The following is a 24,869-nucleotide window of genomic DNA, read 5'->3' as shown; positions in this document are numbered from 1 at the left end:
ATGGTGTTGGAGGTAGAGTCCTGATAAAATGAGGAGATTGTTGACACCACAATGACGCAGACTGGATTCAGATTTGTTTTATAATCTTACAAATATATATTTGCTGTTTTTTTCCACCTCTCTGATCTTTCAACTTATAATGCTGGGATACTGATCTTGTCTTGTCTTTTTGTTCGTGCTTACAAAATGTTTTGCTCTTTAGAAAAGTGTCCTTGTTTCTTGGCTCAGATGATCAGTTGATGCTTCACAAATACTAAGCCCTTTGCTTCACAGCTTTGCCCTGAATAAATTCATCTAATATCTGATTGAGTTCTTTAAAAACAAAGAAACACCTTTAGAAAAACCTTGTACATGTCAAAAGGTTTGCAAGAACACACTCTAGTTGCAAATCACAATCATCAACTTAAACATAGAAATCAAAGATGGACCAATAAATTCACACATGGAGGTAAAAACATTCAGGAATAAATTAAGTGTGCTTCACAGGTCCTCTTCTTTCTAACTTTAACTGTCTGCAGATCATCAGGCTCCATCTACGTCGGACAAAACACTGAAAGAAAGAAGAATATGAATATTAAAAAGATATCGATGGAATAAAAAGAAATATCAGGAAAAAAAGGAAAATCTATGTTTCTGCTCTTTTCTTCAAGATGCTTGTTGGGTGAGATAAAGACTGACTTCTAACTAAACTGCAGACTCAAGTATAAAGAGCAGGAAGGAACAGAGGGACATCTTTGAGGTCTGACTGAACTACACTGTTTGGTTGACAGGGGGCGCTCTCGCATTGTGATGTATGGGACAACAACAATGTCACACAGGAAGGTGCCACAAACCTCGCTGTCCAAAGCTCAGACCAGAGCTTGAGAGTAAAGCAGCGTAAGATTGTGAAGAGAACATGAGAAGTGGAGAAAGACAAAAAAACAACAATGAAAAGATCGAAGAGAAGAGACAGAAGACACAAACTCAGATTATTTCACGTTTCCAGATCTTTTCCTGTCCGTTTCTATTTGTTCTTACTAAGACTGGGCCACACAGATTCATTTTGACTCATAACTATTTAAATCAAAACCAAAGGCTAACAAGTAAGAAGAGGAGAAATGGAGAACATGTGGGACAAAGACAGGCAATAAATACAGGCGAAAAACATGAAGCTTACAGGAAATGGAAAAAGCAGAAAAGCCGACTGCAAAAGCAGATTCGTAAGAAACATCCCAGCATAACTGCAGAGTGATAGAAGCAGGAGAACCAGGAGCGGACCACGAGAACGAGTTGGGCTTGTTGGAACAAGCAGTGTCAACAGAACAACTAACAAAAGAAGGTGGGATAAAGGACACACACACACACACACACACAGAGACACACTGTGTGATTTCCCACCCCTCTGAGATACACACTGTGATCATTTACTCTAACTCTGAGTTTTTGAACTTCTCAATATCAGAGTCACATAACTGCAGCATGGAAACATGGAAACGTCTGGAGTCTTTTCAAGGATGCATACAGTGTCTTCCTGAAGTGTTTGCAACACTTGATCTTTTTTACACATTTCAGCCACTAATTGTACTTTATCTTAATAGGATTTTATGTGAGACCAACTCAAAGAAAACTGTGTAGTTTCATCTTGTAAAACAAACAGTTATACTGGAAAACTATCAAGAGGTTTGTTAAAGAACATTAGTGAACAAACAGCATGACGAAGTGCAGGGAAAGCCACAAACAGGTCAGGAAGAAAGCTGTGGAGAATAAAATAAACCCCAAACTTTGAAAATTTGATGTGGCTCTGTTCAGTCAATTATCCATAAAACTGCAGCACAAATGAAAACCCTACAAACATTGACCAACATCTAAACTGGTGTCACAGCTTTACCCAGTTATATCTGAGAATTATGGCATGACTTGCTGATTAACATTCAGAGACGCTCTTTGTCCAACATTGCTGAACTTGAGCTTTTATGACCAGACTGACTTCACATCAGCCTCTAGATGTGAAAACTGGTAGCGAGACGCCTTAAAAGTGTTAAAGTTAAAATTGCAGTCAAAATATGGTATTGACTCAGAAAGGTAAGGTATAAAAACAGACTCTTCAGACTGTTAGTCTAAAAACTCTTGAAAACAGTTTTCTCTCCCTGAGCCTAGATGTTACTTTCCACAAGAATAATGGAACTGGTAATTTTATCTGAAACATTCATGAAGTTACTTTTTCAGAGTTTAGAAATGAGGGTATTTAATAATCAGAACTTACTGGGTGTGTTTTTATTAGTAGGTTCTGGAAATTTACCTGGTATGTTCCTAAAAGTAACTACTAACTTAAAGAAAAGTAAAGACTGTTACATTGTTAAATAAAAACTAAATGTGAAGCAAAATAAATTGTGGAACTAAGAAATTGTATTTTGCTCAACAACAACTGGAGATCTCAGATAAAACAGAGCTGGTCATCAATGGTCACAGGGTGGAATCAGAGGAGAGAGACGCTCACCATTGAGGATGTAGTCCGTCAAGAGACCAGGCACCTTGTCGCTGTCATCTCTCATAGCTTGCAGAACTGGAATAGATCAATAAATCAGCGCTGACTCAGTTAAATCAAGCCAAACATCAGAGCAGAGATGAGAAGGCTTACTTTTCGTCAGGATCTGGAGGTCTTCAATCGACGGAGGTAGTCCCTTTTTCTCATAGGGAATGACTGTGGTCAAATACTGTGAACCACAGGAAAGGAGGGACAAGGCTAAGCAAAGCATTTGTGTTGCTGGAAAAGTTGCATTTCCATAGCAAAAAAAAAAAAAGAGAGGAAAAGAACAGAAAAATGAAAGCTTGTGGCTATGTGAGGAGTAGAACCTGTCTGTCGCTGCAGCCACTGCCAAATGTTTGCCGGAAGCTGTTTTGAATAACAGAGGAGAGGCCGTCCATGCTGAAGCGCTAAGGATGAAGGAAGAAAAGTGAAGAAACGAAAGGGGGAAAAAAAGTTGAATCAAATAAAGTATTTAGGAAGTACAGGAAAGTGTGGTTTCCCCCAACAGAATAGCAAAGTCCTGTTGTCAGAATGATTCGTTAAGATTATTTACTGATCCAGGTGTTCTCTCTGCCAGACCCTGAGCTGCTCCGGCTCCGCCCTTCAGCTTCTTCTTCTTCCTCAGCGACTCCCTGTGCTCCTTCTGCCGGTTCTGCACGTCGATGAGCGCCGAGATGAAGCTGTTCTTCACCTCCTTCTCGAAGTCCAGCTCGTCTCTGACGGCCAGCTGCTGCACCAGCTCCTCAGAGAACCTCCTGATGTTCACCTCCGTCTCCGTCAGACGCTCCAGCAGCTCAGCAGCGCTCAGCGACCTCAGCCCTGGAGTCATCACACACACACACGTACTGAGCAAAAGCTGCTTGTGAGAAAACCCCTCCTCCTGTTATTGCTCGCTGTAGCGACCACTCACTGTCCTCGAAGCCGGGACTGCTCCGCCGGATGTCCACGGAGAGCATGGACAGATCCGACTGGGAGGGATTCCTCTCTGCCTCCGCATCGGGCGAGTCCTGCATCATTTCCTCGATCTCCTCAATGACCTGCGCAGAGGGGAAAATAAAACAATGCATCAGAAGATCAAATATCTGATTCACAGCACGATGTGACCTCATTTTGCACCTGCTCCGCCGTGACGAGGGGCTCCTGGTCCACACAGGGGACAATGATGGAGTGCATGTCCAGCTGCTCCCTGAGCTCGTCCTCGTCGGACAGCTCCACCGCATCGTCCGTCTCTCTCTATCCGGGGACAGAAGGTTGTGAGGGGGGGAGGGAATTTAATCAGGCACAATGAGAGAGAATTTCAGCTTTGTGAGATAAACACAGGGGGGGATTTTCTGGGAGGATGAGGGGTGGGGAGGAGTGGGGAGGAGTGGGGCGAGAGGCGGCGGAGTGGCTCACCGGCCTCTCCTCAAGGTTAAACGTGGAGATGTAGAGGGAGCGCGTCCGAGACTGCCGCCAATCCACCGGCACGGCCTGGCCGTAGTTACAGGCGAGGGCGTTCCAGATCCTGCAGGAGAGACGGGAATGAATGACAGCTGCAGATGTCCCCCTCTTCAAACAGCTTTTCCAGGATTTCTGAGCAATTTCTTTGCTATGATCTCGTCTAGGTACGTAGCAGGAAGTAAGTGTCACTCTGGGAAATGCGTCACACCAATTATTTAATCAATCGCATGATAAATTAGAATGAGCTCAATAATTTCCATTCTGATCATTACTATTCTTTGAAAGGCAGTTTTGTTTATAGAGACTTCATAGTCAATTTTTAATTATAGTTTTAGTTGTGTGTGGTTTTTAGTTTGTTTTTATTTTTTGTTTGTGGTTGTTGAGTTTTATTTTAAATATTTATAGTCGAGTTTTAGTGTAAAGTGTTCTACACAAAGTTAACATTTATTGGTCTTTGAGAGGGCAAACTTGCATCATTACGCCATTTTTTAAAATATTAGTTGACAATAGTATCAAAATAACAATATTACGATTTATCACAACGATTTTTGAGACAATTTATCATCTTGCAAAATTTGTTATTGTGACAGATCTACGTGCATCGCATTTGGAGTTTGACCTGGTAGTCAACTTCTAAATTTATCTTGAGACGCATTTCCTGCAAAACTATTCTTAGTCCTCTGAACTTTATTACACTTTGAGACGGACATTTTTAACCATTTTGTGCAATTTATGAATATAGTTTGATCTAATCAATTCCATAGTAGCTCTGATCCATATTTATGGTGAACTTCACTACAAGGTGAACTTCCACCCAGTTTCAACTCAGTTCCTCCCATCTTCTAAACATTCTTGACCAACTTCCCTGTACTTGCTGAAGAAAAACATCCCCACATCATTATGCTGCCACAACCATGTTTCAGTATGAGGATGGTCATGTGATCAGGGTGATGTGCAAGTGTTAGTTTTTCCATTTTGGTTTCATCTTCTCCAACGTGTTTGCTGGGTCTTCTGTCTGGATGGTTTCTAGCAAACTGGAAACAAGACTTTTTATGTTTTAGGGGAAAAAAATTAATGAATTATTGTCGTTGTTTGTTGGCTATGCATACTTATGCAAGGGCTTGTATGTGGAAAAACAATTATGTGTCATAATGTCTGAAAATCATAGTACCAAGTTGATGGTCTCACAGAACCTGATGATGACAACATCTCTGGGGTCTTCAATCCATCCAGCATTATTATCCTAAATAAACATCTACCCTGATATGATCTTTGTGTGTTTTTAACCAGCTTATTACACATGGTGGGGGGTAATAACATGGAGCCTGCTCCTGACAGGCCAAACACAAACACTCACTCGTCTTTCTCCAGCAGCGTCTCCTCCGTGAACACACTCACTGGACCGATCCTCTCCGGTTTTACATTTCCGAGGCATGCCGATAACTTCCCATCCGCTCCATTAACCTGTTCCTCCGTGGAGCTGCACACACCGGATTCCTCCGGGGAACCGTCGCTGTCAGCCCGCCCTGGAGGATCATCCTGATCCTGGAGGAGCCGAGCCACCGCTTCCCCCGCGGCGGGGCTGACCCCTGCTCGGCCGTGCTGCGGTACCGAACCCGCGGTCACGTCCGCCAAGTTCGGCCGGTCGTCGTCGAAATGCGCGATCGGTGCATCCATGGCCCGGACCATGCTAACCGCCCCGGGCAAATGATGGATTAATCGGGGCAGGACTGGCAGGCCTCATCCTCTGTGTGTCTGACGGGGGCAGCAGCAGCAGGGTAGCACCGGCTGGGCCCACTAGTGGTGATACCCAGGATGCTATGGACCTGATGTGTGGAGACAGACAAAATATGTTGACAATAAATAAGCTTTTTGTGCTGGAGTCTGTGATCGTAATCATGTTTTTTCCTCCCTCAGTTAATCAATTTGTTGTTTGGTTTTACTATTCGGCACACAAATTGAGCTTGCTGTCTCCCCAGGACTTGTTCATTGAACTATAGAAGTAGAAAAAAAAATCATTCGTTGTTATTTAAAATCAATCATATTATGTGCAACAGAAATCCTAAAATGTGATAGATTATGCATGCGCTGTTTTTAAATCAACACGTCTTTGTCGTGTCACTAATCAGACATTATCTCTTTACCATATTATATGAGAAAAAATGCGAAAATATAAGTAATGTAGAAAAATAAAAATCTCAATACAGAAACAAATTATAAAGGGAAGAATTTTCTCTTATAATATAATGATTAACTACTACATTTTAAAAAATAATAAATCAATCGATGAAAAACAAAAGAAAGAGCGACCTCTAGCGGCTGACGCCGGCATTTTCATGTTTTCAGCTGGGATCTGCGTTCTCAGTTGCTTATGACAACAGACTGTAAACAAACTGAAGTAAAACAAGGTGATCCCCTTTGAATACGGTCGAACAAGAACCAACAACGTCTTTTCTTTTAAAATGAGCACTCCTTTATCGATGCTGAAGAAAACTAGGCGTACTCCCCTGCAGGACTCTCTGATGGACGAACAGGGGTGAGAATATAATTTCAACCTCAGCTCCAGTGTGCTTCTGTGTAAAATATTCAAACACATCATGTAGATACACTAATTCACTGTTTGCCCTGCAGAGGTAATAGAAAGGTGCCATTCAAGAGGAACCTGCTGCAAGGTAGGCTGCACTCACAGACCACCAGCAGAGCCCATGCAGCAAGGGAGGAAGATTCCCTGAAGGAATATTCAATTATTAATATATTACTCAAGCTGCACATATCTGTATGTAAAAAAAAAAGTCCTTCAGTTAAATATAAATACTTAATGATGAGGAAAAAAAGAGTGTTCGTTATTACAGTATGCAGTTTTAATACAATTTATTGCCTTTTTTGATCTGACATTAGCATAACTTTAGCCACAAATCAAACACTAGGAATTGGCGAAAAAAAACAACAAACATTGACATTTAATGTAAGCACCCAACAATTATTGGCTTTTTTCCAATAATAAAAAATATATTCTACAGTATAAAAACAAATCTAAAAAACAAACAAACATTGAGTTACCTGAGATTAAAAAAGATTGGTTATGAATTATGAACTAAATAAAAACTTTGACAGAAAAAGCTCTTGAATACGTTCATTTTTTATTGCAGCAGCATAATCACACACTGGAAAATGTAGAAAAACAAAACCTATAATCTTAGCTCAAGATAAAAAAATCTTATCAGGAAATAATAGTTTTAAACAAGTGATTATGGAACCCCCTGCTGTTAATAATGTGCACAACCACCTTTTGTCAATTAGATTAACTTTTTCACAAGCCTGAAGCATACAAAGTATATTTTTCAATAATTGCTTCAGTTGCTTATATTTTGTGGAGATTCTTGCTGGTGATTTTGCCAGGAACCATTATTTCTTAACATGCCAATTTTTCATGATTGAAATTAAGGTTGCATTTTTCACAGCTTTTCATCAATACAATATTAATGTCATCAAGGTGTTTTTACACATCATAAACCATTAAGATGCATATTTTAATGCCTCAGAAATAAAGGCAACACTGGTTGCTGACGACCCGCTAAGCCCCAGTCCTCCTCAGTCTCACGCTGCGACCAACGTCGCCTCCACTTCAAAGTCCGGAGCAAGATTAAAACAAGGTGCCGCATTCACTTTAATGCCAGTATAAATTATATCTGTTTCTGTTTGATTTCAGCATTAGGAGATTTGTTTTGTACTTTAACGAGCAGGTGCTCCAAGTGACTTTGAGCTCATGGCAGCCATGATGCATCGAATAACTATGTTGGAGAACATGCTGAGGAGTCAAGCTCTGGAAATGCACCAAAAGGTCAAAAAAAAAACAACAAAAAAACACACAACTCCTCCAGATGAGCAGAAAAACTTCAAAGACATCCACCAACAGGACGAAATCTCACAGAGTTTTTCTGCTTTTATCTGAAGGATGAGATGATCTCTGTTTTGGAGGAGCAGCTGAGGTCTCAGGAAGAGTCAGGTATTTGTGTGTAACAGGCTCAGATCTGTCCAGGTCGGGGATGTTTGTCTGAATTAAAGCGATTCGCTGGCTGCTATCTGTCCCCGTGTAGATTCAGAGGGCACGCCGTGTTTGAGTAGCAGATATGAGCTGAAGAAAAGGTGCCAAGTGCTGCAAAACAAAGTGCAAGAAATGGAGGTAAGATTTACAGAAGCATCCATGTCGCTTCATATTAGGACCAATGCAAATAAAATACCAAGTCATCTCATAGTTGTGAAGTGGAAGAAAGAATAAAACATTTTATGAATTAAGATACAATAAGTGTGGCATGAGTTTATATCTATTCCACTTTACTCTGAATTTCCTAAATGAAACCCAGAAGTAGCTAAAAGTTAGCCATGCACTCCACACGTTTTCCCTTTTTTGAAGATTGGCAAGAAGAATCGTTCGATTAAAGCTTTTCCCATAGTGAAACAAGGTGTTGGCAGCGTCATGCTGTGGGGTCTGAGTTGCTAGAAAGCTGGATGGAGCTAAATACAGGTCAACCCAAGATGGAAACCTGTTAGAAGCTGCAGAAGACTACAGGCTGGAACGGTCCAGTCAAAGTCCAGGCTTAAGTAGATGAATAACTTGAGCTATTTGGAAAGAAGAATGAGCAGAAAATTCAGAAAATTCCTATTCCTATTCCTCTAAAGAGTCACAGCTGTATCCTCTCATATGGCAGTGGGATGATACAAATACCCATATTTTTCAGTCTTTAATTAAACTTTGTTCTTCTATTTAACAGCTTTCTGCTTAGTTTGTGAGAATGAAGCAGGTTGAATGCGACCTCCCTTTTTCTCGTAGAACTTTCTGGGTGACTATGGTCTGATCTGGGTGGGAGACGAAGACACCAGCAACTCAGAAGAGAGTCCACGGAATACAAACTCTGGTATAGTTTGACCTTGCTTTGCAGACTCTCGGCTCTCTTCTAATCAGCACAAAAGTTTACTTTCATCTTCATACTGACTGTGTTTCCTGTGCAGGACTTTCTCCTAACGGGGGCTTCCAAATGAACTTTGACCTTGTCCTTCGGAGGATCAGGGAGCTGAACGTCCTCGCAGGGGAAGGGGAGTCTTTCGTACAAGCAACAGGGACCGGAGCCAAGCTGGCGAAAAAAGATCCCATTCAGCTGAGACTCTACAGGAACGGCATCGTCATGTTCGACGGTCCGTTCCGCTCATACCAGGAGCACAGCACCCAGGTTGGCTTTCTGCTCAAATCATTCTACACTTTACTGGGCTGGATGGTTCTTAATGTGTAGGGTTTTTTTTTTTTTACTGATTTTTACAGCAATGCATGCAAGATCTAATGGATGGCTACTTTCCATCTGAGCTTCAACAGAGATTTCCAGACGGCATACCTTTCGAGGTGCGTCTCTGCAGCACTTTCTCTGTTTGCAAATGTGCAGGTGTCTCACAGGGAATCCCTCGTCCAGGTTCATGACCATCGAGATGATGAAATCATGGTCAGGACGCCATGGCACACGTTTCCTGGTGACGGACAAGCAGTTTGTGGGAAGGAATCAACAAATTCAGTCGGCTTTATGCCAGGTTTGATCAGAACTCGTCACAGTTGCGGCCTACAGTGGAGGATTAGTCATCATCTTTTGTTTCTTTTTGGTTGGTGTTTTGGTTCTGATTCTCAGATAGGAGGCTGAACACAGATCAGTTCCTCAACAAGCTGCCGAAGGTAGTAGTAAAGGCCGGCAACGTGTTCGACATCAGGGGGTCCCTGAGGAGAACGCTGCAGGTGAGCAGCAGAGATCCATCATTTACGCTGACAAACCCAAACCTCCGCTTAACAAACACACCGGTTCTCTCATCAGGGTCTCTCTGATGCTCCGAGCAGCAGCAGCTCAGAGATTCTCATTGACACACCAGCGCTCCGAGCGATGACGGAGAGGTAAACAAAGTGGCTGTGAAATGAGGTCAAGCCTCTGTTCTGTTCAGATATTCTGCAGATCGTGATTTTATGAAGGAAGCCCATGTTTAAAAGGCTGAAGGAACTGGCTTCTGCACAGCTGTATTTGATGTCAAAGCCTGATTAAATTCTGATTTGCCCGTGATGACTGATGACGGAGATTCTGGAGATTACTGCAGGCTCCGATGTGAAAAATGGGGCAGGCCAATCTGGAACATCTCGGGATTATGTTTGACGGCAGAAGCAGCAGCAGCAGAAACAGAAACACCTCGCTGCTGATGGTTCAGGAAAAGATTCAAGTTTTAATCTGTCATTTTCACAATATTTCCTCAGGACACAGAAGATCGACTCTGACAAACCTGCCCAAGCTGTCGTCACTCTCAAGCTGAAATCAGAGGATGGAAATCTCACCTATGTGATGAAAATGAGCCTCTCAGAAACGGTCGGCCAACTGCGGGCCTATCTGGACAAACACAGGTGGAAAAAGCATCCTTGTGAGCTTTTGACTTCTGTCAAGTTTAACTTTCATAAGCATGTGGTTTCTCGCTGTTCTGCAGAGGGACAGGTCAGCCGGGTTATGACATCATCAGTGCATATCCACGCTGCAGCTTTGGCGATGACAATCGGACCCTCCAGTCCTGTGGACTCTCAGGAAACGTCACTCTGAGGCTCTGTCAGCGGCAACAGCGACATCAGTAAACTCTAAAAGAGTTTGAGCCTCTTCTTCCTTAAGGTTTCCTGCATCCTTCAAGCATTTGGGATCGATAATTAATAAAGAAGAAACTGTATGTTTAACACACACGATGGTTAAAGCTACTTCTATTTAAATTTCCACTTGTAAATTTCCAGGGGTCACCAAGACACCAAAAGCACCTCATGACCAGAGGATCTGTGATTCTGGGCCTGGTTCTCTTCCAAGTTCCCTGGCTCTCGTGTTACTCGTGACTCTTTGTAATACCAGATTTGGTGGGCTCTGCCAGAAAAGTAAAGAGGTCATCACTTGGTCTTTCAACCGGGTGAAGATCTAGAACATTCAGTTGAACGTACACTAAAACATCTAATAAGATCACAAATCAACTCAGTCTCAGACCACAAAACCTAAATCCTGCAGAAAAACTTGAGGGTTGAACTGAAGAGAGGAGAGGAAAGGATTCAGGACTCTGGATGGTCATCAGAGATCCCTCTCTGTACGCTGCAACCTAGTAAAAACGACTCATCTGCAATTTTGAACATGCACTAAATAAATGTGATTATTGAGGCGTGGATTTCTCTCAATTTTACAGCACAACATTATGCTCCTGCAATGAAAGATTTAACAGAGGTGACAGTAAATGCAGCCAGTTCTGCATCTACTGCAAAAATGTTCCTTGGTATTTTTAGACTAGAGAACTGTACACTAGAAGCACAAAGCAGATCAAGTGTTTATAGTTCTTATATAACATGATACAGAAAGCGAGGACTAAACAAGTGAGCTGTCCTGAGTAATCATTACAAAGAAGAAATGATTTAACCTGAATGGGTTCACATCTGCTGCTCTGATGTCTCACAAAGCTTAGATTAGCATGCGTCCAACACCGAACTGTGAACAAATCAGTTCTCAAGACCTTCGGCAGCCACAGTAAACAACAAAACCACTGCAACAAATTCAATGAAAAACAATGTCAAAAATCTTTATTTCTACAATATTCAGTTAAAAACATAAAACAACAGTAAGAAAATAGACGTCTTTTTCCCTTTTGCAAAACATTTGAGATGTTAAGGCATGCGGAGCCTGACGTTCCAAAGCGAAACCTTGTGCTAGTTAAGTTTTAAGGTCCCATGAAATGAAGTATGGCTTGAGTGTCCCTGGTTAAAATCTTTTATTGTATGTCTTTTTTCTCTCTTTTTTTGCATATCTTTATTTTTAAAATCCCTTTCACCTCCTGTAAAGTGTCGAGTTTTTCCTAAATGGCTTACCCTATACTTGTTGTGATTTGGGGGTGATCCCGCCATCCCTGCTGATGATCACCACGGGATAACAACAAACACGTAGGAGAACCTGCTCCCGTCTCAACATCCTATTACAAGTGACCAGAACAAAAATGACACTTCATGGGACCTTTACAAAATCTTCTGAACACATTAACACATTATTATATGAACAAGTTAGGCAGGCCCCCCCCAAAACTCCCCCCAAAAGAAATCATTCACACCAAGTTATCAAAACAAAAATAATAAATAACACAAAGGGTTAATACTGTTTCTTAGTCATTTATCAGTCAACTACTCTGCCGAATGCAAGTCAGCCATCATAGACGTTAAAACAGATCCTACAAAAAGCTTTCCCAGACTAACAGTTTCTACTCCAAATCGTTAACCGTGAACAGAAAAGAGTCGGCGTTTCCTCGGCTGCTGTAATGTGTCCCTCTGTTTCCTACATTCAGAGTCAGGGAATGTATTGATTATCCTACTGGTTGGTACTCTGAGAGAAAGGTCATATTGGAAGACTTCAGCTGCAAACAACCCTTCCGGTTGGTCTGAATCGAGTTAGCATTGTAGTTGCAATCAGGACAAAGGCACACGCTGGTGTTCAGTCAGAGCGACGGCCTGCGGCGGGGAGGCGAGCTCGCCAACGTTCCCGCTTTAGACCAGAGAGTCTCTTTGGTAATAAAACTGCTGTAGGCCTGTTGGTGTGAGAAGCTGATTTGGTTTGAAACCCTTGAAGTCGTTACGTCCCGTATGTCACAGCACAGTCCATCGTTACAGTGTTCACCATTGGAAATAATGATGCATCGGTAACATTTCTTTGTTAATTCAGTTAAAAGCACAAAGTTAAAACATGTCCAGTTGATTGTCAACCACTAAAAGGATCATTCCCCCTAAACAGGGAAATAAAGATTTAAATAAATTAGATTTCTGGGACTTCCAAACAAAGCGTCATCTACTAAAGTAAAACAAAGAATAAGACTGTTTGGTAACTGGTAATACAATAATACAATGTCAACCTCGCCAAACCTCACACTAACACATACACACACACACAATGCTTAAAGGATCAAGTAGTAGAGGTAAGTTATTTCTGTAAGCCCTTGGACTGAAATAGACGAACTAAGGGAGGCGTCTGAGCTACAGCTAGGCTTGGGACTCAATGTTCAGTCAGGTGAGAGAAGCTAAAGAGAAACCATTTTGGTTTGTCCTCATTCTAGGAAATTAAAAACCTGGGCTTTCTTCAAACATTAAGTATCAAGGAAAGAAAGCCTGAGAGATGCCAGAGGAGAACAAGTGGTTGCTGCAGGTTTCCTCCGTCAGAGAGAAGTCGCCGTTACTGAGTGATGCAGTTCTCCCCCATGTCCTGTGCGTAACGATCCAGAATGACGTTGCGCAGTTCCTCCACGTCCCGCCGGAGCTGCTGGGCCTCCACCAGCTTCTTCTGCAGCACGTCTGGTTCCATCCAGTCCTCATCCTGCTCAGAAACTGCTGGAGGTGCTGGGAGAAAAAAAAAACAAACAAATAACTAGTTTATCTCCAAACACTTCCAGATGGAAAGTTTTGAATAAATGTTAGAATTTCAGCTGAGCCTACAAGTGAAATCAAGCAGCAGAGAGAGGTTGGGGTTCTGTCCCCGGGCTCGCTGGGTCAGGATGCTGCACAGCGAGCGCAGGTCGCCCAGACAGGAGGCGATCTCACAGTGCAGCCTCTGTGTGAGATGGGCCCCTGCCGGCTCGAGGACGGACGAGGCCTGGTTGGAGATCCTCTGTTCCGGATCACTCATCTGCTCCTGCAGCGTCAGATTCTGCTCGATCAGCTCCTGGTTCTGGGCCGACAGCTACAGAAACAAAGAGTCGGACATGAACACGTCAGGATCCGTCCGTGTTAAATGATTGGAAATGTGTAGAAATCAGAGTTGGATGAAAGAGGCATCACCAGGTCAAAGAATTACAAACACGAGAAATCAGAAATAGGTCATAAGATACACACATCTTAATTAATCTTAAAAAAAAAAAAAAAAAAGGTTCCACATTTTTTGTCACTCATTTCCCAAAGTAAAACTCCTATAATAATTGATTATATATGGGATAAGTGACAAAAATGTAAATGTTTTCCATGATAATGCAATGTAGGTAAATATATCCAAGAAGTTTTGTTTTTTTTCCCCCAAATGTAAAGAAGAAACTTTTTTAATCCTCACCTCCTTCATGGCTGTGTGTAGCTCCAGGACATTCGTATCTTTAGCCAACACTTCTTCCCTAAGAGCCTGAGAGCTGCTTTCTTCCTGAGAAATCTGCTCCTCCAAAGCCTACAGATACAGAGGCAACACAATGTTAAAACAACCGGAAGCACACAAAGACTCTGCGTCGTTTTGAAGAGAGCAATACCTGGATTTGGGATCCAAGCTGTTCCATCATTCGATGTTGCTTCTCAATAACCTGAAAGGAGAAAAACTTGTCAAAATGACAAAGTGCTTTATCAGCACTTTAATTGATAAACCCAAACAAAGTGGAGCCTGATTGTGAAATGGATGGAAAATGTCAGCAAGAGACTCAGATGGAATGGTTTAGATTGAAGATTATTAATGTGCTAAAATGGCCTAGTCAAAGTCCAGAACTATATTCAATTGAGAAACTGCCTTGAAAATTGATCTTCAAAGGTGTAACTGCAGCAAAAGTGGCTCCATCTACTTTTGATTTTTCAGATTTTTATGACAAAAAACACATTTTTTCCGCTACACAAATTGCGCACTTCATCACACAGAATATAATGTAAAAAAAATAAGATAAAATAAAATGTGTTCTAAATATTTTAGAAAGATAATGCCAGTCATCTTCAAAAATCCACTCAAGAAACCATGAGGAACAAGCATTAGAATATTATAATCCCATTTGTCCTCACTCTCATGTACTCGGCTCTACCAAAATACACACACACACACACACACACACACACACACACACACACACACACACACACACACACACACACACACACACACACACACACACACACACACACACACACACACACACACACACACACACACACACACCTTTTTGAGCCTCTGCTGCTCCTCTCTCAAAGCGTCGTTCTCTGCTCGAAGCTTCTCCATATCCAGACACGGGAGTCTGGCTCCGTCCTCTAGGCCCTGCTGCACCCGCTGCTGCATGCTGATGAAGGCAGTAAACAATTCTCATTATGCATTTTCACTAAAGTGGACACATAATTCACCTGCTGTTGGGGGGGGATGACACATCTTGTACATACTCTGTAATGGTTTTCAGCAGGTCTCTCTCCCTGCGTTTCTGCTCCTCCAGCTGAGCATCTTTTTCCTGGAGCTGTGAGCGCGTTTTCTCCAGAGTGGCTTCCAGTTCTCTAACCTTTTCTTCTAGCTGAGCCGTCTGCTGCTCGGCCTCCAATAGCTGTGAAAAAAAGGGGAACAAGTCATGTAAGTTTACATTTATAGTCTACATACTAGAATTAATGTGCAGCAGCAATTTAGATTAGTTAAAGTAAGTGTTCTTACTTGCTTATTCTGACTCTGATAGTCCTCTAAGGTAGGCAGGTCAGCGAGGTAGCGCTCCAGAGTTTCAATACGCTGCTGGTTCTCCCTCTTCAGCTCTGCCTCCTTTTGATATTTCTTCTTCAGGTTGTTGATGTGTTTGTCTCGACTGCGGATCTGCAGATTCAACCAGACGTGTAGCACAGAGTTATATAATCAGTAAAAGTTACTACAGTCGTTTGGCGCACACTCTGAACATAAACAAGCTGAAAGCTTGAATAAAGTCATTTCAGTAAAACGCTCCAGCGGCTTTCTTTCATCTTGCACTGATAAAATGAGGAAGTTGACAGAGCAGGTTGAAAGTTATGCTCAACATTAAAAATCTACTCTTGCAGTAAAATTTGGGTGGGTTTCTAGCATCTACAGCCTTATATACATCCTCCACTTTACCCACTGAAGTAAAGTCGATGAAAACATATTGCTGCTAAAGAGGAAGGTCAAATTTGCAGTTCTCGGTTCAGTTTCCTGGTAATTCTGTGGTTCCTTTGATTGCAACATTAGTGTTAGGTAGACATGTCAGATAAGCACCAACCCTTTCTTCCTGTTTCTTCATTTCCTCTGCGTGCCTCTCGCAGGCTTCCTTCAAACTCTCAGTGAGCCGCCGCGTCTCTGCCTCCACCGCACCGAGCCGGTGCTCCGCCTCGGCCTTCTCCAGCACAGCGCAGTCGGTGCGCTCGGCGAACTGAGCTCTAAGGAATGCGTTTTCCCTCTGAGCCTCCTGCAACGCCACCATGTCATATAAGTGAGTGAGAAACAACAGCGTAACATATAATTTCATGACGTGAAACGGAAGCGCCGTGTTCTGACCTGAAGACGCAGCATGAACATGTCGCCGTACGAAGCGCCTCGACCCAGCAGGGCGCCGTGAACCTGCAGTTCGCTTTCCCTCAGCCGCTGCTCCAGCTGGGCCATGTGCTGCTTCTGTCTGCATCATCAACACATCCAACAATGAATAACAAAGCATGAAGTCGATAGATAAAGATTCCCTTCGTTCATGTGCTTAAAAGAAAAGTCCCAGCAGGAATAGTAAACCTGTTAGAAACGCTTACCTCTCAATGATAAGCTCCTTCTCCTTCAGCAGACTCTCGCTGGCTTTAACCAGAGCGTCCCACTTGCCGGACTCCGAGTGCAGCGGCGTCGAGTAGAGCGGGGGATACTGGCTCACTCCAGCATTCATCAACTAAATTGGAAAACAAACAAAAAAAGTCAATGTCATTGAGTCAAAGCTGAAATATAAATCAGATGTCTGCAATAACTTACAAAGTCACATTTACCATCCTTTAATTTCACAAATGCTCGAAGCTTCTTCACATTATGTTACTGCAGAACAAACTTCAGGCTATGTAAGTGATGAAACGTTGAGTAGAGAATAATGTAAAGAAACTGCACTTGTCAGGACATTGTTTTATTGTTAAAAAAAATTAAGACTCAAATTGGTTTTCAAAACCTTTATCAAGAGACGAGTTGTCATGGCGACCAGCACGTAGCTTATTCTCACCAGGTGCTGGAGGAATGTGTAAAGAGCATCAGGCTCAAACCTGAACGATGTAAAACCTTTAGAGAATCTGAAACACTTTTAATGTCTTCTTTGGAAAATATTTGACACCAAACTGATATAAAGGAAGGTAGGATGGTCATACACATACAAGTCCACCAACATGTGATTCTTTCAAAAGAATCCATCAAGACTGATAAAACCAGACTTAATTTCTTCGCTGTATGCAGTAGTGTTTCTTTAGGATCCCCCGAGTCATCCAATGTTTCAGAACTTAAACAAGTGCCGTAATGTAATGGCCCTTTGTTTCCCCTTAAAAAAATGTTTTCAGCTTTTACCAACAGCCAGATAGTTTCACCAGTTTCCCATAACTTCAGATTTTAGCATCTGCACAAATCAAGCAAAAACATCTGTCAGCTGGAAAACAAAGTCTTCCTAATACGCTTACCTGCATTTGTTCCACTTGTAGGCGTAAAGTCTCCAGCTGCTGTTTTTGCTGCCAGCTAGAAAGTTCACTGCATCTGTCGTAGCTTTTGGGACTCGTGTGCTCCCTGAACAGAGCTTGAGTCTGCAGACTGAGCGGGCTTGAATAAACCCCGGCAGATCCGGCCGCGCCCGGCTGACTCCCCCTCTGATTAGAGGTTTCTGCGATTCCAGGGAGGCCAGGCCGTGCTTCGGGCAGAACCTTGTAGCTCTGCTCCAAACCCGCCCTGTACGCCTCAGACACACAGTCTGCAGGGTCTCTAATCCCGGAGGTCTGTAACCTGAGCCTGACATCGGGACACAGCCCTCCCAACAGGGCCGACTGATTCAGAGTGGGCTCCACCGGGGGAGAGTCGAACCTCTGGCCCTCATCCAGCCTCGTGTGATCCGTGGGAAAAAGCGAGTGGTCCAGCCCGTTGACGAGGCTGCGGTAGCGGCTCAGGCAGTCCGGCTTGGGTCCCACGTGATCGACTCCTGCACCCGGCTGGGCGTCCAAGTTGGGCGAAGAGGCTGATTTAGAAAGCGAGGAAGACTTGGATGTGGAGCCACTCGGGGTTCTGGAACCAGAAGACGACCTGTGACCCTCGGTCGAGGACAACGCGTCGTCCGGGCCGAAAGAGCGCGGCTTTGAGGCCGAGGCGCCAGCCGTGGAGGGCATGACATGAGCAGTGGGGATGGGGATCTGACTGCGGATGGGCTGGAAGGAGGGGCTGCTGCTGGAACTGCAGAAATCTAAAAAAAAAAAAAAAAAAGAAAAAAAAAAAGAAAATGACATTAGGTAGCGCATAAAAAGTTACTTTCTTTCCACTTAGTATAAAAGTAGACTTTGTTAGATTACACCAGAGCAGTACTGATATTCATGCTAAAATTAGAACAATCATTATTTTAGTAGATAAAATAATGACTCTTATTTACTAAAATAATCATTAGTTGCAGCCCTATTACAGAGTACCAAGAAGTCTGCTGCAGGTCAGTTTCTCTATTTTCAGACAGAAGTAGATGGAGCGGGGTTTATGGGTGGCCTACTTTGATGAGGTGTCACCTCTGAAAGAATTAACTGGCTCCGACTGACTCAACTCAGGGAATAGGCTTAGAATAGACTCACATCAAAGCTCTGAATGAATGCTCCATATTTGAGCCAAAACAAATGCATCAGGTGTAAAAGTGGATAAAGAATCTGAATATTAAAGAGGGTCACTCTGCTAAGCATGCAAAATGTCTTTATACAAGAAGCTCAGACATCATATTAAGCAAACAAAGAACATCAGTGAGAAAGAAAGACATAGAAATTTAAAATGAGCCTGTAGTTCAGGATGACAAACCTGAGAGATCTGTTGAAGTCTGAAAGTCGGGGAGTCACTCCAACTCAGAAAGACAGTTTGCTGTGGCATTTTTTACCTAAAGCTGAACTGAGGTTAGAGCAGCAGTAAAACGCGCTGAATCAAAACAGGAAACAGCCTTCTGCATTTCCAGGCACCACTGAAACTTTCTGCGACGCGTAGACCGACGGCTGCGTGGCGAACAAACCCTTCTCTCGAATCTGTATTGTCCCCAAAAAGCCAAACCGGCCTGGACCGAGCTCTGAGCCAATGCACACAAACAAGCGTACGCAGGAAAGGTTAGGGGTATTTATAGCTCACCTCTCATGTTACAGACTGATCGGTGGGCGCCGCTTATTTAAGCACCTTGCCTCCTCCAAACGCAACACCCATCACAACATGGAACATTTTAAACCACAACACCATTAGACCAGAACTTCAGCCCCATAACAGAATCACAAGATGATCCAACGCATTTAAACGTGATGGGAAAATTACAATTTCAGCAAAACAAATCTTAAAATATATTAAGAAAAAGGCCTTCAGGCTTCGTTGATTCACGACCAGCTAAAACAAGTCTAAGCCGTTCCGTAACAAGAACTTTGTCAAGCGGTTTACTCAGCAGACATTCCTTCCTTTTGACAGCGTATAAAGTAACCCAAACTCAAAGCTTCTTCACGCTAGTTTCACATTAAAGCTTTCTCTACGCGTTAAAAACAAGTCAAAATTTTGGATTTAATACGGTCCTTTTACAAGACCACCGAGGCCAGAGTTGTGACAAAGCCAGTAGCAGGTACTTTAATGCATTATAGAGAGGGAAATAACAGAAAGGCACCAGGGGAACAGAGCAGAAACAGCATGAGCAAATGAGAAGTTGGTCTAAGTTGGGCAAACCTAACCCAGAGGTCAGCAACCTTAATTTATATTTTACTATTTATTACATGCATCAAAAACAAGAACTTGTACCTGTTTCCAACTATAACTACAATCATCCACTAATAGTGTGTCCTCAACTCAGATGCACTGTGAAGCAGAAATTAGGATAATTTTGTAATGCCAACAAATACAGAGCTACTATAAAAGAAATGGCGCAACAATTCTTGCTCCTTTGTTTGTAACAAGGTCATTTAATCTCTTTCCACACTACTGAGAAATGAAGAAAAGCCTAATTAACCAAATAAGGTAAACAGATTGCACCCAAATGACATCACAGAACTGCACCTTTTATCCCATTCTGTACAACAAATGCATAGAAATTTAATTACATGACAATTTAAAACCTTTAAATTTAAAAACGCTATTCCTCTCTAAATCATTTATGGTTCAAGTTCTGGTGTTGGGTGGCTAGAACTGTAATTTGCAGACAATATTACAAATGCAACGTCAATCATTCTTGGAAAGTTGCCTTGCTAGCCTCAAGTTCAGATGTCTGTTTGCAATAGTTATTTCACAACTTTAGACATCTCAAAAGTAGGTAAAAAGATTATTCCTTTGGAAAACGCGCATTAATTATTCCCCGACACTTTTCCATGAAGGATGGAACCTGGATCAGAGATTTTTATTGTCCAGTGGTAGAAAGGATGGCAAGAAAATCCATCAAGTTCTGTCAGAACTAGGACCACATCATTGGGTTAATTATTTTGCAACGCCGACCATTAGCACCAACTTTGTCAAGCTCTAACCTAACAGGCCCACTGTGCTTCTGATAAACCATGTCATCTATTATTCTACTGTCTTTCCCGTGGAAACTGCAGGCTCCCCTCCCAGGTGGCCATTCATAACAAACCACATTTTAGAATAATATTTTTTCACCAGGTTCTAACAACAGAACCACCTCCAGAACAGTATTTTCATTTAAAAGCATAATGTGTGGCAAAACAAAAACAATGATCAGTTTCCACACCCAAGACAGGGGACTACTCCCTGTTCAGTTGCTGAGTAATGGCGTTTCAACAACTCATCTTCTCAACACAGCAGTGAAGCAGAATCTTGGATCCGTGGTAGTTGGAACATTTATCCATTTCTATAAAAACCCTTCGGCGATAGATCACAAGCCTCTTCCCTCTCCATGAATAACCCAGTAAACAAGACAACAGATAAAATCTATTTGATTGCTGCTACCTAAAAGTGTTGGGGGCATGCGTCTGGGCATGCTAGCATCTACAGTAATTACCAAGTACAAGTGCAGGCTGCTGTCAATGCCAGACATTCTTCAAAACAATATTACACAACACGCCACAGGGGTAAGGAAGAGCTATCAGAAGTCATCACCTTCCATGCTGTCAGATGCTGAAGTGCCGATCCCGGTGTCCCCGCTGTCGGACGTTCCCGGCCGGCGTCCAAAACGGCTTTGGAACTTCTCTGAAACAGCTTGCGTCTGCCACTCCATGTCAGCGAACCGACCTAATGTGTGTTTGGGGAAAAAGGGCACAAAGACAGCGGCGTGTTACATCAACACGCAACGAACTGATGCACCGTGTCAACATTTTCACAGCTGAGTGTCAACTTACCAGGGGATTTGGATTCAAAATATCTCTGTGAGGTCGTCATTCCATACAAGACAATGTCACCTGATGGAAATATACATGCAAGAAGCAAGTATAAGTACAGCAATACTCAAAAATGTACCTTTACTTTTAAGTATTTCCTATGGAAAAAAAAAAAAGATGCAATACAAAGTATTCACAACTCTTGTCATGACTCTTTTGTACATCTGTCATCATGTTCCAATCATACAATTCAATGTCATTAGCATGAAGGCCAACCCAAATGAGCACACAATTATGAAGTGCAAAGAAAATGCCAAACGCTTTCAAAGCGTAGCATCTGAAAAGTGTGTTGTGCATTTGTATTCTGCCGTTTCTACTATGGTACTCTTGAATAAAAGCCAGTGGCAACCTCATTAGCAAATACTGAGTCACATACACGATTTGATTTAAGTATGAAGCCACATATATTAAGTGAGAACCTCAAGGATTTGGTAAAGAATGTTATTGGAAAAACAGCATCATAAAAACTAAGGAACACATCAGAAAGGTCAAGGATTAAGTTGTGGTTACGTTCAAGTTTAGAAAAATAAGTTTGGGGTAATATGCATTGATCCAAAAAAAACCATTGTGTAGATCACTAGAAAACCTAGCCAAGAAGACCATGTTAACTTTGGAGGAGACCCAAAGACCCACAGCTCGGGTAGGAAAAGAAACACTGGGTTACGTACTCCACAAATGTGTTGCTTCTGGAAATGTGGTGACCAAAACTGACCCAAGAGACGACAAAATATTACAGGGATCAGGGGACATAATATTATTGCAACGTACTATATTTTGGTTCTTTGAAAATATCATGTGATTCAGCTGTTGGTGTGTTCACCAAAATATCAACACGTACATTTAACACGAGGCTCTCAGGGTAAATCCTCTTTAAAATATTAAACCTGGCCTCAGACGGTGTAAATTAAGAACAGAGTGGTTTTGTAACAGGACTCAACAGCTGTTCACAGGACTTTCTGTTCTAAGTTACAACAAAAATAACAACATGGGCACATGTCTTATATAATAGCCCTCACAATAACTTGTTCTCTTTATTTGGCTGCGTGAAGCTGTACGTTGTTTTTGACGAGCGAATGTGACAAACAGAAAAATAAGCCGCCAGGAAGCTAAAACTAATCTTAATGAGTACCTGATTCAAAAAGGAAATGCCTTGTTAACGAGTCGAAGCAAGCTCAGAGCTAACCACGAGTAACCCTAACTAAAACCGATGCTGTAATTTACGTAAATACATACTCTGTTCTTCCAGTTTAGGCAAAAAGCCCAACATATAAAAACATTTTTTTTGCCCCAGCGTAACATTTTTGGTGTTCTGGGATGCGCAGCGCTCTTACCCTGATTAGCTAATCCGCGATAAATCCGTTTCCGTCGAGCGAGCTAACAGCTAACTCAGCACTGCGATTTACTTAGCGAAAGAAGTTCCTACAGCTTCACAATTGCCAATCAGTTTATGCGATTGAATTCACAGAAAAAAGACGATATCTACACGCTTAAAAGCATGATAACTTACCAGACTTTCTACATAAAGAGAAACTGCATTAGTAAATCTCGGATAAAGGCTCGTAACTGATGCCGAATCTGTACCATCCACTGCTGCTGCTGCTGCTGCTGCCGCCGTTGTTCCGCTAGCCAACGGTTCCTCACCAAGACAACCCTCAAGACACAATGGCTGCTCGTTTAATGTCACAGCACCGCCCGCCCACCTTTCAACCGTGTTTATCTGTGAACGCGTTTTAGGGTGTACTTAAACTAAACGGTTGCATTTCTAAAATTGTATAATGATTACCCTTCTATATCTGTAATTTGTTGCATCTTTCAATATTGTAGCTAACATTTCAAGGTAAGCAAACATGTATCTCTCGTTTGACCGAATTCTACTGTAAAACAAAACGAGCAAACCCAAGCAAGATGTGCTGAGAAATCTAAAATAACATGCAAATAAGCTATGCAAAGGTTTCAAACGCATTTATACCTATTGTGATTTCTAAACAATTTTTACAAAACTGACAGAGCTAAAAAAAAAAAAACATTTCTGTTTATATGTTAAATAGAATATTAATGAAAATTCAATTAAAAAAAAAAATTCACTTACCAAAAAGGGAAATAACTGGTATTGTAACTCATAGAATAAAAATTTCTATGAGGAGTTGTGGTGATTATGTTGTAGGAGGGACGGATCTCATGTAGCAATCGCTGTTACAGTGAGCCTGTAGAAGACACTCTTCAAGAACAGGATGATGAAGATTTTGTGAAGAATCCGTCTCTGCACAAGAATCTCTGGAGGTGGTACAGCAGTCCCTAAAACAGAAACACCCTTCTTCATTAGCTTGTTTAACCTTTTCAAGTCACCAGATCTGATGCTGCTACTCCAATAGACGATGGCAAAAGAGGATTACACTTTCTACATCAGATTCTTCAAATGTAAGCAGCAATACAATATGCAACAAAAAAGTTTTGTAAGCAAGCGAAGGGTGTAATATTCTCGAGTGAAGGCACACTAAAACCAAGGGACTAAAAAGATTTTGAGGAAATTAGAAATTCAATAACATATTCAAAAAAATGTATAAACAACATAATAGTCTTTATGTTCAGTCTTTTTATGTCACTATATACCAAATTGCCAGGTTGGACTTAAGAAGTAGTTGCCACTTTATACCTTTTTAAGTAAGAAATGTTGCTATCTACTGCAGAGCATTCCATACCAACTGTGTCAATTTGCATTGTTCAAGATACGAAGTGGCTATCATTTATTGTCACTTTGACAATAGACGATTTAATTTAATCATCTATTGTCTGCTTGAAGTTTACCAAAAGACTATAAGTTTATATAACCTGAAAATTAGGAACCCTTAAGAGTTGTTTTGGGTTTTTCAGGGCTCCTCATCTTTCATGCTTTGCAAGAGACAATTGGCCCTAAAGGAGATTTGAACAAAATAAGTGGGAGTTAAGCATAGAACAAAATGAATAACATAAAATCAAAATAAATGATCACATTTCAGTATTTTTTCTAACCACATTTATCCATAATTCATGAAAAGTCTTAACGACATCAACATTATATTCCATGGTTTAAGTCCATAGGTACAAAAAATTTATATACAACAATGTGTATAGGCACAAAATACGTATTGGTACTAATTAAAAATTGGGGCTTGGGGGCTAACTGACCTTCAGCCATCACAAATAATTAAACCTTTCTTTGTTTTTAACTCAAGTGGGTTCCATCCTAGAATCCCTTTGTGACTTCAGGCCTACTCCCTTCAGTTTGACCAAAATCCAGATAAAGCATACCTTTGTTGATTAGGTTGCACTGACCAACCATTGGCAAGCATATTCATAATATTATGTTTTTTAATCACCCACTCATCTTATTGACTTTACTTCATACAACTCTGCTTTTACTTTGTAAAGATGAATTAATATACTGCTCAAAAAAATAAAGGGAACACTTAAACAACGCAATATAACTCCAAGTATATCAAACTTCTGTGAAATCAAACTGTCCACTTAGGAAGCAACACTGATTGACCCCACGAGGGTCCCCGTTGTTAATCAGTGTTGCTTCCTAAGTGGACAGTTTGATTTCACAGAAGTTTGATT

The 24,869-nt window shown here is 41.7% G+C and overlaps 3 protein-coding genes across 5 annotated transcripts; 1 reads left to right on the top strand and 2 right to left on the bottom strand.

The window, feature by feature from the left end:
* Window positions 1–2,420: 2,420 nt before the first annotated feature.
* Window positions 2,421–5,725, bottom strand: fez2a (fasciculation and elongation protein zeta 2a). The gene is given in 8 exon segments (XM_081617041.1): window positions 2,421–2,542; window positions 2,618–2,693; window positions 2,833–2,913; window positions 3,060–3,383; window positions 3,385–3,543; window positions 3,623–3,739; window positions 3,902–4,010; window positions 5,304–5,725. Coding segments are annotated over 8 exon segments (1,305 nt in total). The 5' UTR covers window positions 5,636–5,725; the 3' UTR covers window positions 2,421–2,435.
* A 177-nt stretch (window positions 5,726–5,902) lies between these two features.
* ubxn11 (UBX domain protein 11) lies at window positions 5,903–11,149 on the top strand. 2 transcript variants are annotated; one of them, XM_081617040.1, is made up of 15 exons: window positions 5,903–6,482; window positions 6,578–6,618; window positions 7,489–7,599; window positions 7,690–7,787; window positions 7,901–7,952; window positions 8,044–8,129; window positions 8,778–8,862; window positions 8,957–9,174; window positions 9,264–9,341; window positions 9,409–9,523; window positions 9,619–9,722; window positions 9,799–9,875; window positions 10,227–10,370; window positions 10,451–10,626; window positions 10,743–11,149. In XM_081617040.1, exons 1-14 carry the CDS (start codon window positions 6,409–6,411, stop codon window positions 10,590–10,592), a joined length of 1,425 nt encoding a protein of 474 aa, XP_081473166.1. In that variant the 5' UTR covers window positions 5,903–6,408; the 3' UTR covers window positions 10,593–10,626; window positions 10,743–11,149. The 2 variants fall into 2 exon arrangements, with proteins under 2 accessions (XP_081473166.1, XP_008430514.1); XM_008432292.3 differs by lacking the exon at window positions 10,743–11,149 and having other exon boundaries at window positions 10,451–10,692.
* A 393-nt stretch (window positions 11,150–11,542) lies between these two features.
* Window positions 11,543–22,942, bottom strand: cep85 (centrosomal protein 85). 2 transcript variants are annotated; one of them, XM_008432293.3, is made up of 14 exons: window positions 22,780–22,942; window positions 21,234–21,293; window positions 20,995–21,126; window positions 17,370–18,136; window positions 16,476–16,606; window positions 16,234–16,351; window positions 15,959–16,144; window positions 15,391–15,543; window positions 15,132–15,286; window positions 14,917–15,034; window positions 14,249–14,299; window positions 14,062–14,169; window positions 13,455–13,698; window positions 11,543–13,358 (listed from the first exon to the last, which is right to left on the bottom strand). In XM_008432293.3, the coding sequence occupies exons 2-14, from the start codon at window positions 21,271–21,273 to the stop codon at window positions 13,195–13,197; spliced, it is 2,367 nt and encodes a 788-aa protein (XP_008430515.1). In that variant the 5' UTR covers window positions 21,274–21,293; window positions 22,780–22,942; the 3' UTR covers window positions 11,543–13,194. The 2 variants fall into 2 exon arrangements, with proteins under 2 accessions (XP_008430515.1, XP_008430516.1); XM_008432294.3 differs by lacking the exons at window positions 20,995–21,126; window positions 21,234–21,293; window positions 22,780–22,942 and adding an exon at window positions 18,727–20,969.
* Window positions 22,943–24,869: the final 1,927 nt, after the last annotated feature.

Source organism: Poecilia reticulata, chromosome 16 (genome assembly GCF_904066995.2).
Source record: "Poecilia reticulata chromosome 16, P_reticulata-male-v2, whole genome shotgun sequence".
Lineage (NCBI taxonomy): Eukaryota > Metazoa > Chordata > Actinopteri > Cyprinodontiformes > Poeciliidae > Poecilia > Poecilia reticulata.
This window is presented reverse-complemented; position numbering and strand designations above follow the sequence as displayed.

Bases quoted from the DNA above. Each gene is read 5' to 3' on its own strand.
- ubxn11 (XM_081617040.1), top strand. From the start codon at position 6,409: ATGAGCACTCCTTTATCGATGCTGAAGAAAACTAGGCGTACTCCCCTG. The intron at 7,953-8,043 runs GTATTTGTGTGT...GTCCCCGTGTAG, and splicing joins GAGGTCTCAGGAAGAGTCAG to ATTCAGAGGGCACGCCGTGT. The intron at 8,130-8,777 runs GTAAGATTTACA...TTTTTCTCGTAG, and splicing joins ACAAAGTGCAAGAAATGGAG to AACTTTCTGGGTGACTATGG.
- cep85 (XM_008432293.3), bottom strand. From the start codon at position 21,273: ATGACGACCTCACAGAGATATTTTGAATCCAAATCCCCTG. The intron at 15,035-15,131 runs GTATGTACAAGA...TGCCTTCATCAG, and splicing joins CTGCTGAAAACCATTACAGA to CATGCAGCAGCGGGTGCAGC. The intron at 14,300-14,916 runs GTGTGTGTGTGT...TTCTCCTTTCAG, and splicing joins AGCAGCAGAGGCTCAAAAAG to GTTATTGAGAAGCAACATCG.